Source organism: Capra hircus, chromosome 16 (assembly GCF_001704415.2).
Source record: "Capra hircus breed San Clemente chromosome 16, ASM170441v1, whole genome shotgun sequence".
In the NCBI taxonomy this organism is placed as follows: Eukaryota; Metazoa; Chordata; class Mammalia; order Artiodactyla; family Bovidae; genus Capra; species Capra hircus.
In genome coordinates, this window is record NC_030823.1 from 26,069,297 (window position 1) to 26,087,457 (window position 18,161).

General features: G+C 39.6%; 1 protein-coding gene across 4 annotated transcripts in view; it reads right to left on the minus strand.

Annotated features, from left to right (window-relative positions):
• WDR26 (WD repeat domain 26) overlaps window positions 1–16,345 on the minus strand; it is a 40,886-nt gene extending 24,541 nt beyond the window's left edge. For 2 of the 4 annotated variants that reach the window (XM_005690519.3, XM_005690518.3), the window contains exons 1-7: window positions 15,558–16,345; window positions 13,560–13,659; window positions 13,355–13,459; window positions 7,733–7,869; window positions 4,856–4,953; window positions 3,285–3,441; window positions 807–945 (exon numbers count right to left, since the gene is read on the minus strand). In XM_005690519.3, the coding sequence (XP_005690576.3) occupies window positions 807–945; window positions 3,285–3,441; window positions 4,856–4,953; window positions 7,733–7,869; window positions 13,355–13,459; window positions 13,560–13,659; window positions 15,558–15,985 (1,164 nt within the window). In that variant the 5' untranslated portion in view covers window positions 15,986–16,345. The remainder of the gene's footprint in view (window positions 1–806; window positions 946–3,284; window positions 3,442–4,855; window positions 4,954–7,732; window positions 7,870–13,354; window positions 13,460–13,559; window positions 13,660–15,557) is intronic. The other 2 variants (XM_005690517.3, XM_005690516.3) reach the window with 1 other exon arrangement.

An 18,161-nucleotide genomic window follows, 5' to 3' on the forward strand; every position in this document is an offset into this window, starting at 1 on the left:
GCTGGCAAAGATTGAGGGCAGGAGAAGAAGGGGATGACAGAGGATGATCTGGTTGGATGGTATCACTGACTCGATGGTTATGGGTTTGGGTGAGTTCCGGGAGTTGATGATAGACAGGGAGGCCTGGCGTGCTGCAGTTCATGGGGTCGCAAAGAGTTGGACACGACTGAGTGACTGAACTGCACTGAAAATTTTAAATCTAGAATACAATACTTTTCGTATGCATCACTTGGCGGGAAAGAAGTGTGTGTGTGGGGGAAATGTTTAACAGAAGTTCCACAAATTACAAAAGATAATGAAGGGTTTGGGAAGGCAAAGTGGTAAATGAGTCTTTTCTAACCTGTGTCAGAATGGTTACTGCATTAATCTGTAAATCAAATACTAACAAAAATAGCCGACTGGCAGAGAAATTGAAGAGCAATAGGTCTAGAGTAAAAATATCCCTGGATTTAAGTCTAACTCTGCCATTTACAAGCTGTGAGAGCCTGGGTGTTCAACTTCTACCTTGGTTTCCTCATCTGAAAAGAGGAGATATTAGTATCTCAAGAGAGTTAACCAGAGGATGAAATTACAAAATGCACACACAGACTAACTACAATCCCAGCATGTAACACTCACCAATTCTGATCATACGAATCTCTATGTATTATTTAAACAACACAAAAAGAGGTAAGACATGACAAAGATGACAAAAAATGCTCTTGGAAAGAATGCCATTTATATACACATACTTGAAAATTATGTACTTAATTAGATGAAAAATTACCTCTTTTTATAATCTAAACATTCATATTTAGAATACATACCGGATCAACTTGCCATATGATAACTGTCGTATCTTTTGATCCTGTTGCTAATTTAGTGCCATCGTTAGAGAATTTACAGAACCATACTTCATTACAATGCTCCGTAAGTATCTGCTGAGTATAACATGGGAACTGCCTCCTGAAACAAATAAAGCCACAAATAATTACTCTTAAAATCAATTAAGAGTAATAATAATGAAAAATGTTAAAAAAAAAACAATGAAACATTTTTTGCTCAGATTAAGTCAATTCATATAAATAAAAATTAACCAGGTCTTCATGTTTGTCTGTATTAAGTGGCTGGGATCAGGTTGTTCTAGAAGAAATAATGTACATTTTCACTGATATAAAAGCAACTTGGTGTGACAAACAGAATAGGCACTATAGAGAATTTGGGGTTACAAGCTTTAGTATCTTTGCCAAGCCATTTAACTCCTGAGTCTCAGCTCTCTCATTTATAAAATGAGATGAATCTACCAAGGTTCTTAGGGTTCCCATAAGGATGAGAAATACATCTAAAATTCCTGGAATGCAACAGCCATTCAAAAGTGGACTGCTAGTATTATTTTGGGGACAGCACAAGAGAAGTGCAATATATGATAGAGGCCGTAGTGGTCAAAAGTAAAGTCTTAAGAATGGGGGCAGTAGAGTCTGAGAGACTCAGGTTCATATTCTGGCTACTTACTAGCTGTGATTCTGAGAAGCCTAATCTCTCTAAATCTCAATATATCCAACCATAACCTAAAGACAAGAGTACTTTATAGAACTCCTTATATAAGGATGAAATAAAAATGATGAGACAATGAATGTAAAGCATTTAGACTGGCTCTGATGTTTAGCTAGTATTTTATAAAGTTGCAGTTATTATTAAAGACAAAGAATTCTATGATTAACTTTGAGTTAAAGAGGAAAGAGTTAAGACTGACTATTCTCATTAAGTATTCACTTTTAAAAACCATTCTATCCTTTTCCAGTTATCAGGACCGTTCAGTAGAGCTTCCTGTGATAATTCCAATGTTATATACCTGCACTGTACAATCTGATAACCCTAGCTGTATGTGTTTATTGAGCACTTGAAAAGTGGCTAGCATACTTGCGGAACTTAGATATTTTCATTTAAATTAACTTGAATTATTTTTCATTTAAATTTAAATGTAATCAGTGGCTACTGTTGGAACAATACAGATCTGTATTGTAAAAGTTACTTAAACATTAATGGGTAAACTCTTAAGTCTATTTTTAAAAATGTTGTTTCAGGTTGCTAACTGTGTCCGACTCTTATGACCCCATGGATTGTAGCCTGCCAGGCTCTTCTCTCTATGGGATTTCCCAAGCAAGAATACTGGAGTAGGTTGCCATTTTTTTCTCCAGGGGATCTTCCTGACCCAGGGATTGAACTTACATCTCCTGCATTGGCAGGTGGATTCTTTACCACTAAGCCACCGGGGAAGCCCCCTCTTATATGGGAACACCAAAGTGGCACTCAAATAGTCACTATTTTATTATTACTTAAGTAATCTTCTAAAAAGACTAGTAATTAAGCCCTTAGTTTATTAAAAGGCTAACTCTAGGGTATTAAAATGATAGTCTTTGTTTTCAAATAAATGTAAAATTTGCTAAAAATATAAGGACCTTCCTTAACCAAACTGAAAAAAGTAGCATTTTAATCAAGCTAAATACCCTAACATTTGATAAATCTTGGAGTTTGAAAGATTTCACATTTTGTTTTTCAGTATCTTAAAAATGGAAGCTCTGTTGAAATTTTGGAGATCATCATTAAAACAGTAGGGACTTTCATACTCAAAATACTTCTAACATCAAAAGTGAAGCCTGAATTCTTGTAAGTTAAACTATGCAGATGCATAGGTTATGGCAACAAAACCCAAACCAGAAAATTAATACCTGTTCTTATAAGTATTTCTAGTCAAAAGGTTACCTTCAACTAAAAAGCAGAGCGTCCATTATGAAAAGTACTTCCATGATCTTCATGAGCAGAAAATAATTTGGGCCACAGTTAAAACAGTCATAATGTCTGGGAGTGGGTGGATGGGGTGGGGGCATGCAGGGGGGGTGGGGGTTGGGGAGGGGAATAACTAAGTGGTCTCTGGCATACAAAGACAACAAAGGCTTGGATCACTGGCATTCTCACATAGGATCACTTACAATTTCTTTAAAAAAATAAAATAAATAAAGGCCAGATACAGAAAATGACCAACCAAACCCACAGACAAGTAAAGGAACAAACAGGCTAACCAGCTTCAGTTCTCAAGGAGTAATTTCCTATACAAACACAAACAAATTTCTCTTAATTGTTAACTTCAGTGGTTCTAGCACTATTTGTAAATGCTAAAGCAAACATGAATTGCTTTATGGTGACAGGATAAAAGTCTAAAACAGAATCCTAACATTTTAATAAATTTCATAAGTGAGTTTGTAAAATGTTAGCCTACTTTAAAATATAAAATGTTTTCCTCTTACCTACTACAAACATGATCTATAAGCAGAGACACAGAATCTAGATTACTATCAAGTTTGGTATTGTGATAGAGGCACCGATCCCTTTGTAGTTCCACCGCTTGCCGCAGGAGAGTCTGTAAACGCCGTGGGGGAAGCATCACTGATGGTGGTAAATAGGCTTTAATAGAAGATATTTTTAAAAAAGAGAAATTAAAATTAAAAAACAAAAGAGAACAGTTTACTTTTATTTAGGACACTTGACTCATCTTCTCTTGCACTTGCCCCTACCTGAGTGATGTCCTGACCTTTAAATAGAGCAGTTCTGGGTGAAATGATGTAACATGTAAGCTTTATGAGTATTTGTCAGCGACTACAGCTATGCTGTAGAATACATACTTGGGTAGAATGAATATACTTGGGTAGGAGAGCTTTAAATTTCAAGTGAATTTTCTAAAACAACAGCAAAAACCTAACAAAAAAAAATTTGACAGAAAATGAAAAGGTAGTGATGATGAAAATAAAATCTAAAGATATTTGTGCCCCACAGGTAGACAAAGCATCACTAAAAGTGTAAGAAAAATCTCTACTTAACAAGGAGCAAACCAAAATGGAGGAAGAAATCAAGTTCCAGGTTTCATCAAATTGTGTCTAATGCCAAGGTACTGTGAAAATGCAGGGAATAACTGGTGTTTTACCAATTTATTTCAATCCTTTAATGCCTTATCCCTCCACAACATTGTTTTCTAATTCTGAAGTATCTCCACTCTCACCTCAGTATGAAAACATAGGATATGGTTTAAATAAAGAGGGAAAGACAGTCTTTTATTATAAAGATGTGGCAAACAGGAAATGGCTACTGTAATTTGGAAGTTATATAAAAATATCTAGAGGGAGGGTAAAACAATTTACCAAAGGAAATTGGTGCTTTACGCTTGAAATCAACATAAAAATAGGTACACCTCAGAGGTATTGAGGGTTTGGTTTTAGATCACCAAAATAAAGCGAACATCCCGATAAAGTGAGCTACAGAAACTTTTCTGGTTTCCCAGTGCATATAAAAGTGGTGGTTATACTATAATGTAGTGTCTTAAGCGTGCAACAGCATTATGTCTAAAAAACGGTACAAGCTTTAATTAAAAAACACTTTATTACTAAAAAATGCTAACCATAATTTGACAACTCAAGGTTGCCACAAACCTTCAATCTATAAAAAAATGCAGTATCTGTGAAGCACAATGAGGTCTGCTTCTATCTAAAACACTTGTGGCTTAAAGCTGTGGTTTCCATGTTTCTTCTCTAACCACAGTACTTCTCCCCCAGACAAAATCTTAAGGGGAGCATCACTACATAAAAGAAATGAAGGAGACATGCTCTGGGAACAGCAACCACTCGCTGACTCCTGAGGTTTAGATTCTTTGACTCCACGGTGGATTCTGAAGCCTCTAGTTTAAAGGGCGTCCTAATGGGTCTCCACGCTCATCCCTCCTATATAACCACCTGATAAGAGTATGTCTAGATATAAGTCTTCCTAATGGATTTGTAGTATCCTTTCTAAGAGAACATATAGAAACATCAAAAATGAGGATGCTTACTCTGAAGTTTGTCCAGCAGTTTGGATCGGGAAGCTGTTCCTTTGCCTTCCCATTCTGCTTTTGCACGTAGGTCTTCTGCATGGCTACACATCAGATACCTAAAAAATACGACAAAGAGAGCACCAAATATCAAACCCTTTTCTTTGGATTAAACATAATTGATAAATACTGATTATACTCTGGAGATCTAGTTCTTATAAAAAATATATATCAAGAAGAAATTTATACAGTGGACTCAATTCATTAATACAATCTAGCACCTGAATAAGAGTTACAGCAGAACAGACATTACTATTTGCTATCAATTAATAGAATGTATCCGTAGATTTGGTACTTTCCTCATAGCTCAGCTGGTAAAGAATCTGGCTGCAATGAAGGAGACCTGGGTTCAATTCCTGGGTTGGGAAGATCCCCTGGAGCAGGAAATGGCAACCCACTCCAGTATTCTTGCCTGGAGAATTCCATGGACAGAAGGGCCTGGTGGGCTATACTCCATGGGCTCACAAGAGTTGGACACGACTTAGTGACTAAACCACCACCACCATCCTTAGATTTACTGTTATGTATCATTATACATATGTAGCTCTTATGGTGTGCCAGGCTCTATTCTTCACTAAGCACTCAACATATATTGGTTCATTTTATGTTCATAACGATCATCTACGAAGTAAACACTATTATTGTATTTTTATAAATGAGGAACCTAAGGCACAGAAAGCTTAAGGAACTGGCTTAGGAGAGGCAAAGTAGGAAAATAAATCCAGGCATGGTAGCTGTAGAACTTGCTCTTAATCACCATGCTAACTTAATTGCTCCTCAATAGTTAAGACAAAACAAACAAAAAACCCCCAACAAAAAACCTTCAAAGATATTCATACTAAGTTAAATAAACCAAACCAACATATCTTCAAGAGTTGATCATAAATGCCACTCAAGAAATGGTATAACTGGATTATCATCATTGTGTGATCTTATGAAAGTTATGGGATCCCAAAGAACAACATTTGGGTACTATTTTATTACTCACTATATATGCCGAAGGAGGTGTAAGTGCTAAATTCATGGATTCTAGAGAATACATGAGGGCCCACTGCTGGAAGTGTGAGTCTAACCTGGTTCTGCCTCTTGTCAGAAGAACTGGCTTTAAAAGTAAAAGAAGTGAAGGCATTAATCAAACATGGAGATTAGCCCTGGCAAGTAACTCTCCTCCTATTCTGCCTCATACTCTGGTCTCAGACCAATCTGTTCTTATTTGTAAAAAGGATATTAAGAAGGGATGTAGTGAGGATTAAATAAGATGGAATACATGAAGTACTTGATCTACTGTCTGGTATACAGAAATGTATCAGTTTACATGAGTATCATCACCTTCTTTTCTTAAACTGCATACTGCATTTAGCAAATTGCATTTAGCAGGTAAAGAATTTAATAGCCTCTTACCCAATAGCAGGACTACTTGTTCTCCTGCTATTTGCTATATAATATGCCTTGACTGGAGCTTCCCAGGTGGCGCTAGTGGTAAAGAACCCGCCTGCCCAATGCAGGGGACTGATGTGGGTTCGTTTCCTGGGTGGGGAAGATCCCCTGGAGCAGAGTATGGCAACCCACTCCAGTATTCTTGCCTAGAGAATCCCCATGGACAGAAGAGCCTGGCAGGCTATAGTCCATAGGGTCGCAGAGAGTCAAACATGACTGAAGCAATTTAGCATGCACACATGCCTTAGCTGATGAGAATTTATTTTTTAATAGTGTAGTAATCAGACTCACAAAACCCTATGAAAGAAGTTGGACACTATAAAAATTTGGTTTGTAAAATAACTTTTTGGGAGGAAAATTTATTAACAATTTTATGAAAAACTGTTTTCTTTAAAAAAATTTCCAAGTTATCCATGATTACTTCTGCTTCCTTTTGAAAATATACATTATACTTTAAGGTTTCAAATGTGTGTCTGTTCATGAGGGTCACACAGTATAACTCAAAGGACACTGAACTAAGAGAAAAAAACCATGTCGAATTTGATACCTGCCTTCTATGGGCTATTTCCTTACACGAACAATATATGTCACAGTTAGAAGATTAAAATCCAAGGATGAAGTTTAAGTTTTTTGTTGGAAGAAGTGGGTAGAAGATCTTACCATTTACTGAGATGGGGAAAACTAGAGGAAGAACAGGTTTGTGGCGGTAGGTGGAGGGATCACAGGAATCAAGAATTTTTATTCTGAACACGTAATTTGTTCCTATTATATACATATATATAAATACCTATTACACATCCAAATGGACACTATCAAGCAGGCTATTAGATATATACGTTGGGAGTTCAGATGAGGCTAATTTTATGAGCTACTGGCATACAGACGGTATGTGAAGCCATGCACAGGAGATCACCTAGCAAGTGTGTATAGACAGAACAGCGGGCGGTCCAGAACCAAGGTTCGGGGCACTCTAATATTTAAAGGGTTGATGTGAGGATAAAATGAGACTATGTATATAAAATGCTTAGCAAGGACTTTGTACGTGACAAGTATATGTTTAAAAAAAATGTATGCAACAACCCTAGAAACTTCACTGCTTATTGTATCTATAGAACATTATGCTGTAGGACTTTTACAGAAGATCATGAAATGGCATTTCACTGTCGATACATATTTCTTCTTTTCATTCACTTAAATACCTCTATTCTAATATGGAAAGCTTCCTAGGATGACAAAAATAGTCTGAACACACATAAGTGAAACTACCCAACAAGTATTACCCAAGAATTTAGCAATACTCAGATCTTGGGAAAATGTTAAAAGAAACGCAACTCTGGGATGGTAACCTTGATAAAAATAGCTTCTTCCTCAACCTGAAGTCTAAGAATTGAGCTTCCTTACCCACTAAGAACATGAATGCGCTCTGTATTGTATTTCAGTGGCGTCAATTCACAGCGTAGAACTTGAAGTGCCTCCAGGACCTTGCCATCCTCCAGGTATTCCAGGTACTTCTGCTGCAGCAGCAAAAACTTCATCCTCTGACATGACAGAAAGCAGCAGTCAGGGGAAAAAAGTTGATGGAGGTTTCAGAAAATGTTTGTGCCTAAACAGAACAGTAGAAACCATTCTACTATGCCCTTTGAAAATAATTTTTATAAAGCTTTAAAATGACTCAAAATATCTTTATTTAATAGGGTCACAACAGATGAAACGTGACTCTATTGCTCATTTCACATCTTAATAAAACTCTTTGAACGAATAATCTCAAATTAGAAAAGATCATTAGTGACCAAGGCATCAACGTTGGAGAAAACTTACTCTGTCCTCAAAACATTCACCTAGAATTTTACTTCTGTGAAAATTTAGAACTATTTCAAATATCCTAAATTTGCTTTTAAATTAGCCTTTCTTCTCTACTGGGCATTGGGGAGTTTCATGCAACAAGTTTAAAAAAGATGGCAGAAAAACCAGTTAATGAAGGAATTATTCAAAAGCCACAATGTGAAAGAAGGACTAAGGAGACCAAAAGCAGAACTGGAGCCACTGGGTCGAAGCTACAAAGTGTCAGATTTTGGCTTATCAAAGGTAAGAGGAGTCGACCGGCAGCTGGACTAGAGGTTGGTGTGCAAAGTACTGGGTTTCCTATGATTAAAGTGGACAAGCACGAGCTTGATGGATTCACTCTCTCCAGGTGGCAATAAAGGGATGCCTACAACTGAAGGTTAAACTTGAAGGTCTTTGTGTATTGGTAACATCTCATCCTGATGCATTTCACTATGAAGCACTACTATTAACACTTTCCTCCCCACAAAAGACAAACCATTTCCAGCTTATGGTGAAGCCCTTTCACATTTAGTTTTTTTCTGATACATGTTTAATACTTTTAATGTTCCTTTACTCTGTTACTTTACTTTTAACTTGAAAGTGATCATCACTCGTTTAGCAGCTTTCTGCTAGACAAAAGTTTTTACTAACATTAAGTTTGGAATTTCTTTTAAACCTTAAACCTAATTAAAGACCACTGCTTGGAGGGTTAGGGTTTCATCTATCATATTTGCTACTTGTGGTGCTTAAGCAAGCCAAATGATGCAGATAGAAAAGTTGACAGGAAATGTTAGTCATACTTAGAGATGCCAAGGAATATAGCAGTAAAGATCTCAAATCCATTTAAAAGAACACGCCAAATGACTTTTCTTCTTCAATAAGACGCTTACTTTAAAAAATAAGGTACTGCTGTCAAAAATGGTGTGGAGAAATCATCTTTTACTTAAAAATTAACAGTATAATTAAATGGTCTATAGGATTTTCTTTTAGGGAGTATTTAGAAAGGAAAGCTTAACCTACAAGTTTATAAAAATGGTTTCTAGAGAAAGTAAACAAAACATACCCTCCCATGTAACTTAGGCATACATTTAAATACATCTTTTACAATATACATTGCTTATGTTTGATAATAATCTAATCTTAAACCGACAGTTAAAGAACAGAAAAAATTTTAAACTATGAGATAAGCTCCTGTAACTCTAGAAAAATTACATTTACCAAATTTTACACATAAAGTTAGATAGACAGTGAATGTTTCAGAAATAGGTTACCGAGATGTCTTGAAACATATAACCTAATGTTAATCTCTAGATGGCAAATAAAATATGTAAAGTCTACCAGGTGACAAAAACCAAAAGTCTAAATTAAAAAAATCTAAAAATCAAAGGATTTTAAAGTTATTATGGGTATTCTCACCATTTTATCTTCTGGAAAGAACATCAACTCTAATGAAGCATTCATATATTTACCAACAAACTGTTAAAAAGTTTATAATCATTTTATAGTGTTTTTGAATCAAATTCAAGTATCTTTTACTTGTAGAATTTTTTCATTTAAATGCCACTGGTGGCATGTGTATTTAATTTGACTAAATTTTCTTAGTAATTGAGAATTTGGTGGAAAATTTTGTTTTAGTTCAGGGCACATCTTAATTTGTGGGGTATCAATCATGTAGGTCCTATGTACTCCTCCTTGCCCATTCCAATCTGTGTAGGGACAGTGCCCCAAGAGCTACTTCCTATTTCCCCCTTTCTTTCCCATCAATATCCTACTACATGTTCCTCTCTTTCTAAAGGGCAGAGGCAGGGCAGGAGAGAAGAGAAAGGCAGAGTAAAACTTTGAGAGAAGCCAATATAAACACACATTTCTGCATGTACAGGGAATGCTATAAAAGCAGTGCAAGAACATTTCTCTATGAGTCATTTTATCCAGATTAAGACACAGAATATCCTCAAACAGATACCAATTTCTGGTAGTGTGCATGGCAACTAATGTTACTGGCCAAGAACTGCTAGAGTTTTGGTTGAGAAACTGTTTATTCTGCTAAGAATCAATTTCAGTATTTGACACATATGATAAAGATGGAGAAAGTAAAGCCATTATTTTACTTTCCAAAATTTAAAGCACAAGAGTAAAAATACAATTTCAAGAAAATGAACATCTTTCACAAAAGATGTTAACTATTTACTGAAAAAATTTAAAGAATCAGGTAAAATTAAAGCTTGCTGAGGTTAGGGATATGGTTTTGCTATTTTTTTTTTTAAAGATCACATGCTTCTTAAATGAAGAAAAAAAGAAAACAGGTTGAGAAAATAAACTCTCCTTGTATCTTTCCCCACCTCCTAACTAGACCTCTGTAAGAGATTATTCTTAATCTCTGGTAATTTTTCAGCATCTTTGGTCCTAGTAATAATTCTTTCTCTTTTATTATTTAACAAAAACTTGAAATTGTAAGTGACTAGGTAGGATAGTTTGAAAGATAGTGTATGTGGTAAATCTTAAGGATTTAGGTTGTCCCCTCAACCCTATCCATTGTTTGGATTTATTGTTTTCTTCCATTAACTGAATTTAATGTGAAGTTCTGAAATTCAGAACTTATGATATACAGAAAGTCTGGTTATTAAGGGCAGACTGCTAGCTAACTTAGTAGTGATTCTGACTATCTCTGAAACAAGGTTATAACCAAGTTATATCAATTAAATCATGACTCAGAGAAAGGGGAAATGAATTATATTTAAACCATGGCTTTCAAAATGTCTCCCTATTTGACTTTAAAATACACTAGTAAATTTTTGTATATCAAGTTAATATCTGAACACTTTTGTTAAGCATGTTTCTATTATATTAAGAATCAAACATTTCTAGACATATAAAGTTTTCTATGTTATTGATCTCAAATACCGAAATTATCTAGACACAGCTAAGCATATCTGAACCCAAACTGAAATATGTTGATTCACAGGCTCAGCTTCTAGTAACTCCAGAAAAAAATTCTGCTATTCGTAGAATCACTTGACTAGGAACAATTTAAAAATATGGAGGCTGAGAGGGAGAGCGGACTGGGTCAACAGAAACATTCAGGTTTAAAAAGAAAATACAATTTTAGTCTAGACTAAGTCATCAAATGTGTCTGGGTATACAATTAAAATAATTATGTTTTTTTAAAAAACCCAAATAGTTGTCTTCTAAGGTATTATTACAAATTTATGCTTACATTAGATTATCTTTTAGCAATGGAGTGGAGGAAAGGAGTATATCTAAACATAATTAGGTGAAAAAATGCTGACCTAAATCTTTAAAAGCAATTGATATTAATGTTTAAAGTGAGATACAGTTGGAACCCCTTTCTTTTATAAATACCTAAACAGTTTGATGGTGTGAGGCTCAGCCAGAGATTTTATCTTCATCTCTTATTAGATCCTAGAATGTTCTATAGACTGAACAGGCTGTAAAAAGAAAGGATTCCTCCTTATTATCTACAACTACCTCTCATCAGTTTACATGTTGCTTCTAATGCAGATTTCTAATGAGATATTTATAATCAAAATCCAATACAGAAGTCTCAAACTACTACAAATAAATAAGAAAAAAAGAAGTGAGCCTATTAATAATTCTTCTACGAAGTTACAGATACAATTTGGATGAAGCTTAAAAGAGGAAAACAATCCTCCAAGAAATCACACATTTATTTTAAAATAGTCCACGGGCAAGTTCTCTACTGTCACCATACAAGTAGTGCTAATGTCCAATGGGAAAGGAACCCCAACTCTTATTTTGGCCTTTTAATTGTCTTCACATTAGGGTCACCTCCATTCTGTCAGGGCTAACAATTTATTAAAAAACTGCCCAATCAAAATTTATTTGGGTATCACTTAATAAAAAAAGCAACCCCCAAACATACTGATTGGGAAAAATTTACTTGCTAGAAAATCTGCAATCTTTCTGAATATAGATGTTGAACTTCTGTGTTTCCATTTAAAAAATTTACCAGAGTTGATTATTCCATCAGTTTATTATCAGGCATCTGATTCAATAGTAACATAAACATTTTAGTATTTTAAGTGTTTAAGGGGAAAAATCCCACAAAACACTAGATCATCAATTTAAATGACTCCATATTTGTTCATATGGCTCCTCCTTTATTTCACCTGAAGTCCATTCTCTAGGATTATATTTTTATAAAAGATTAAGAATTTGAAAACTCTCATAATTAAGATTTTCTTAAAAAAAAAAAAAAAATCCCAAAAAACAGAACAGGAGGGTCTATTAGGTTTATAGACAAAGGTAGAAAGATTAATGTTTGACCCAATTAAAAAAAAATCAAAATGTAACAGTCAACAAACAGCTGGTTTCCCTACTTCACTTCCTATTCGCCTTCTTTCCCTCCCCCACCAGACAGGAAACTGCTTTTGACAACAAATGAATCAGCTAGAAGTTAAAAAGACAGCAGCCAGCAGCTGATTTTTCATGGTTTCCAATCACAAGGAGTTAGGAAAAAAAACTGATCCCCTCCTTTCCCTCACCAACATCTACTGAAGAATTAAAGCCTATTAGTATAAAAGATTCATTAAGATTTATGAAAGAGGTTAACAGGTTAAACTTCGACAATGATCTTGTCGGGAAATAAGGGCAATAAGCAGAGCCCAATGGTCAAATTTGCCTATGAGTCCTCCACCAGAGTGATTTATATCATACAAACTTTGACACTGTCAATTCACACAACTGGAATGCAGGAATGGAAAATGGTGAGCACACCAACGGAGCTGGTTTGAATTAATTATAATTCCCAAAGATTTTTTTTTTAAGTTACTTAATGTGGTCAGCTACTTAAGGTTATACAGATACACATACATCCCAAAATGTTTTCTTTAACAGCACATTCAGTATTTTAAAGAATAAAAGGATAATTTATCCTTGATCCTATAAATATAAAACTCCTATTAATAGCATTGAGTGTAAAGATCTTTCAATATAACTTAGTAGAAAATTTATAAACTAGATTCAAAGGACGTATTTATTAAATATGATTTTAAAAGTATAAAGCTCAAACTTTAAAACACCATCAATATTCATCTTAGTTTACAAATGTAATGCTATGAAAATTACAGCCTTATCTTTTATAAGAGGCAGAAGCCTAGACTTATCAATAACCTACTAACATAAGCATAAATGTGAAACTAAGAACAAAAGTGTATTTACCACAATTATTCCCAACAACGTTTGAGAGATTTCAAGTGCGCCTCTTACCACAATAGCATGAGGAGAATGCACTAAAGGCTTTAGTTCATTCAGGTCATTTTCTGCCTGCAAAAATTGGTATAAGAGAAAAACAGAAATGTCACAAAATGCACATCAAATACATAATTTTAGCAGCAGTTACACAGCTCTATATGCCCTACTTTACCTTATCCCAGTCTCCTTCCATGACATGATTTCGGAATTTGGTAGCAGAAGGATGTTCTAAACGACATCCTGACTCTTGCATGAGGAGATCAACAGTCTGGCTGCAGGAGAGATACAGTGTAAAAAAGACCTGACCAACTTTAGGGTTTACTCTTCCAAATAAACTACTGTCTATGAAAACAGTTTCCAAAGTTCTTAAGCTAACCTCATGATGAAGGAAAAAGAAATAAACAGCTTTGATGTGCTTGGCTAAACAAGATTTTTAAACTGCCATCTATGTTTACATCTAAAGTCGAAAACCTTCTTGAAACCAGAATCAAAATAAAATTCTTTCTTCTTTTCCATTTTATGCCTTTAATAAAAGTATAAAATTTCTAAAAATGTGTTGTAACCAACTGGTAAAGAAACATGAAAAACCATGATTTACATACTAGCTACATTACTACAGTTTTAAAGATTAAAAAAAAAAAAAGTTAGTTCCATACAAGGTGATGGAAATGACCTGTATTAGGTAAGAGCCTTACATCCAGGTATTATGTCTGCAAAGAATTCTAACAAGTCAATCTCTAAAATTAAAATAAATCCAGCATCAAAAAATCATTCCCTTTCTCTCTATACTAAAAATAGCAAATTTACTATGGTGTAGGTTCCAAACAGTCACGAGTTATTTCCTCCTGCTGCTGTCAGCTTGCTTCTTGTCTCAGTAATAGGTTCTGTTAGCATTTACAAAAATCTGTTTTCACACTAATCCTTTTCCTTAGGGAACAAAGTGAAATCTTCCTTCGATACATTTCTTTCAGAGCTTAAAGGATTCACAACATGTGGTTTCTTCCATCAGATATTTTGATATCTCTAAGAATCTTTATCCATCTTACATACTTATGTTTCAATGCTTTCTTATTCAGCTCCATTTTTCAGCAAAAACAGTGCAATAATCTGCTTGAGAATCAAAATATTTATGTCACTCTTAAAAATGCTCTTTCACCTTCTTCCCAGAACAAATCTATAAATCCAAAAATACTAAGTGTAGGCTAGGTCTAAGAGCTTATTCTATTTAATCTATGCTTTGAAGCTGGAAACTGACTGTTGCATGCTGTTTCCTAGTCTTTTTCTGTCTGGTTCCTCCATCAGGCTCCTCGGTACTCTCACCAATCCTACCGTCCACCCCCACCCCCGGCTTGGTTTTTCTTTGTGTGTATACAAAACGGGGGTGGGGGGGTTGGGGCCAAGGTCGTCTACCTTCACCCCATTTTAGGTACACAAGGCCATCTAAACTGTATCTGAAAATAAATGATTCACCAGATCCGATGTCCCTTTTTCAGAGGCAACCGCTTTCTTGGTATTACATTGGGATTTCAGATAAGTTAGTGGTAGGCCTCTTGCACACACACAAGGGCCTTTACATGTCATCAACATGGTATCTTACTTCATTATTCCCATCAGATTTATTTAGCAGCCTCCTTCCGAATGATCCCAGCCCCTCAGTTCCCATAAACACTTGTAACTGATTGTCTTTCCTGATTGGTAGTTTGCCTGGGTCGTCTGTCATGGTTGGGGGTGGGGAGGTGTCCCACAAAGATGCCTCTGAGATACACTTGAAAAACAAATCCTCCAAGGTTCATTATTTCCACCAGCTCTAATCCACCCCTCCCCCAACACATACAGAGACACACTCCCGCATCTGTCTTTACTGACAGACAATTAAGCTCTGAAGGTGTGTGGAGAGGGGTGAATCTTTGGGCTCCTACGCCCCCTCTCCCCCAACCCTCCCAACCGCCTGTCTCCTCTCACAATTTGTCCGACAGATTGATTTTCCCTTATTTCCCTTCAGGTCAGCTCCTCCTCCCTGGTCAGTCTGTCTGGGCCGCGTCCTCCCGTGTCCTGGGCCCAGCAGTAATTCTCTTTGAGCTCTTTCCAGCGCGCCCCGCTCCCCTCGCCTCCCCGCCAGCTTCGGTCCCCTTGGTCCGTCCACACCAGCTTGCCTGTAAGGGATACTTACTTGAGCCCTAAGCCATTCAAGTGCTGTCCTATTAGCCTAATGACATCCTCATCTGACTGGGAGAGCCGCTTCTTCTTCTTGAGGCTGCTGCCCAGTTCGGGGGTGGCCAAGGAAGAAGAGGCGGCGGTGGTGGCGGAGGCAGCGGCGACGGTGGCGGAGGCAGCGGCGGCGGCCCCGCCGGGGACCCCGTTATTGACATTCAGGCTGTTGCTATTGTTGCTGGCGGCGGAGGGGGCGGAAGGCAGGAGCCCATTGGCGTGGGCCAGGTCCCCCGCGGACGACGAGGACGAGGGGGACGACTCCCCGTTCTGGGCCGACAGGCAGGCGAGTTCCTGGGTCTGTCCCTGGCCCCCGCCGCCCCCTCCTCCTCCTCCGCCGCCGCCGCCGCCGCCGCCTCCTCCTCCTCCTCCTGCCCCGTTGGCCTGCATGATGCTGCCGCTGACCAGGCTGTGGCCGCTACTTCGGTGGGGGACGGCAGCGGCGGCGGAAGGGGCAGCAGCCGGGGGGAGTCCCACCACTACCACCACGGAGGAGGAGGAGGAGGAGGACGACGACGACGACGAGGACGAGGACGACGAGGACGGAGGGGAGAGGCCTGCTCTGCCTGCCGAAGCCCCGGGCTCTCCTGCTCCCTCCGCCGCCGAGGCTCGGGGTTTCTTCCGCGGGGGCGGGGAGGCTCCGCCGGTGTCCGAGTCGGAGGAGGAGGAAGCGGAGGCCAGAGTTTCCTCGCCGAGAGAGGCCGTGGTGGGAAGCCGGTGGGGCGAGGCGGGGGAGGGGAGGCGGGGGCCGGGGACAGGGTCGGGGTGAGGGGGGGCTGGGGAGGCGGGGAGGGGGGTCAGGGTAAGGGGTGAGAGGAGGGGGAGGAGGAGGGAGAGGAGGAGGGGGAGAAGGAGGATCCGGGCCCTTTCCCCCCCCCCTCCCGGAGGCAGCTCGGGGTGCGCGGCCCGGGGGTCGGGCCGGGGGGGGCGCCGCGGGGCGGCTGCGGGGGGCTCGGGGCCCGCCGCTGGGCTAAGCCCCGGCGGTGGTGGCGGCGGCGGCGGCGGGCGGCAGCGGAGGCAGCTGCCGCCTCTGTCCTCGGGTCCGCTCCGCTCTGCTCCCTGGTGTGTTGATTCTTCCCCCAGCTGCTGCCTAATGGAGTCCAGGCGCTCGCGTCACAGGAAATGCCTATACTGCCCTCCTCACTCACTTCCGGTGGCAGGTATGGAACCTATAGGGGGGCCTGTCACCCGGCACGTGCGCCGGGGGCCGGCCGGGCGGGAGGGGAGGAAGGCCGGCGGGCCGGCAGGGGGCCGACCCCGACCCCGACCCCGACCCGACCCGACCAGATCCGCCCCGGAGCCCGGGCCTGGCCGGCTGGGCCTCGCTCCCAGCGCCCCTGGCAGGGCTGCCTCGGCGAGGAGTAAGTTTGTAACCGCCCTCCGAGGCTGGGCGTGCACAGGAGGGCGGCGATCTCGATCGTGTGCGCGAGAAGTGTGCGTGTGGACCCCGGGGTGACCTAGAAACGCCAGGGGTGCGGAGGGACTGCAGATTCGCCATCCCCGGCCGAGGACGGGGCCGAGCAGGTGGCGAGGTTTTTGTCATGAGAACGATCAGGCACAGGGCTGTAGTAGGCCCTGTCGACTCGCCCAATGGTAACCAGGACTGGCCAGCTCTTGGTTTGAGTGTGGAAAATTCGAATTTCCACAGCCAGGTGCCACACACAGTTGTCGTGCCTGGGCCATCCCTGGAGGTTTGAGATGATGAGCCGGCCCCCTGGGAGACTCTGTGTTCCACCCAGGGAAGATCGAATAAGATGGCTAAGAGCAATATCTGATGGGGGCAAGGAGTCAGAAAAAGGCTGTGGGTGTAGAGGGGCGGGGAAGGACTTTGCTGAGGGGCTTTCACTTAGCTTTTGCCCAGCATCTCCTCCCTTCCAGTTGCCTCTTGAGTCACTGCCCACTCTAGGCAGCAGTAGTAGAGACCAAACAGCTTCGTCCAAAACATGCATCTCAGGGAGAATTCAGACTCAATTTGGATCCAGGCTTAAATGTTTAGGTGAACTGCGAGGCTTCAACGTCGCTGTAACTTAACCCATTTATGTGGCTGTAGAAATGCAACAACCAAGAGCTAGGCTGTCTTGATCATTGGTGGATAGTCTCTCTCCATTATCCCAAACAATTATTTACATATATGTGGTCGATAGCATATACACCTGACATGTACAGTGATTTTCTCAGACATTTAACAATCTTATTCTGAAGTAGTTTCCATGTGGAAAAACAGACTCAACAATAGAGTATATTACAGCTCAGAAATCTCAAAAGTTTATAGCGCAAAATAACTTTGAGACTTTTGGTTAGGTTTCTAAAGTTAGAAAAATTCGTCAGTTGGTAAAGAATCTACCTGCAATGCGGGAGACCTGGATTCGATTCCTGGGCTGGGAAGATTCCCCTGGAGCAGGAAGTGGCAACCCATTCCAGTATTCTTGCCTGGAGAATCCCATGGACAGAGGGGCCTGGTGGGCTACAGTCCATGGGTTCATAAGAGTCGGACACTAGTTAGTGACCGCCGCTCTGCATTCAGTTGTGTCCCACTCTGTGCGACTAAACCACCACAAAAAATAAT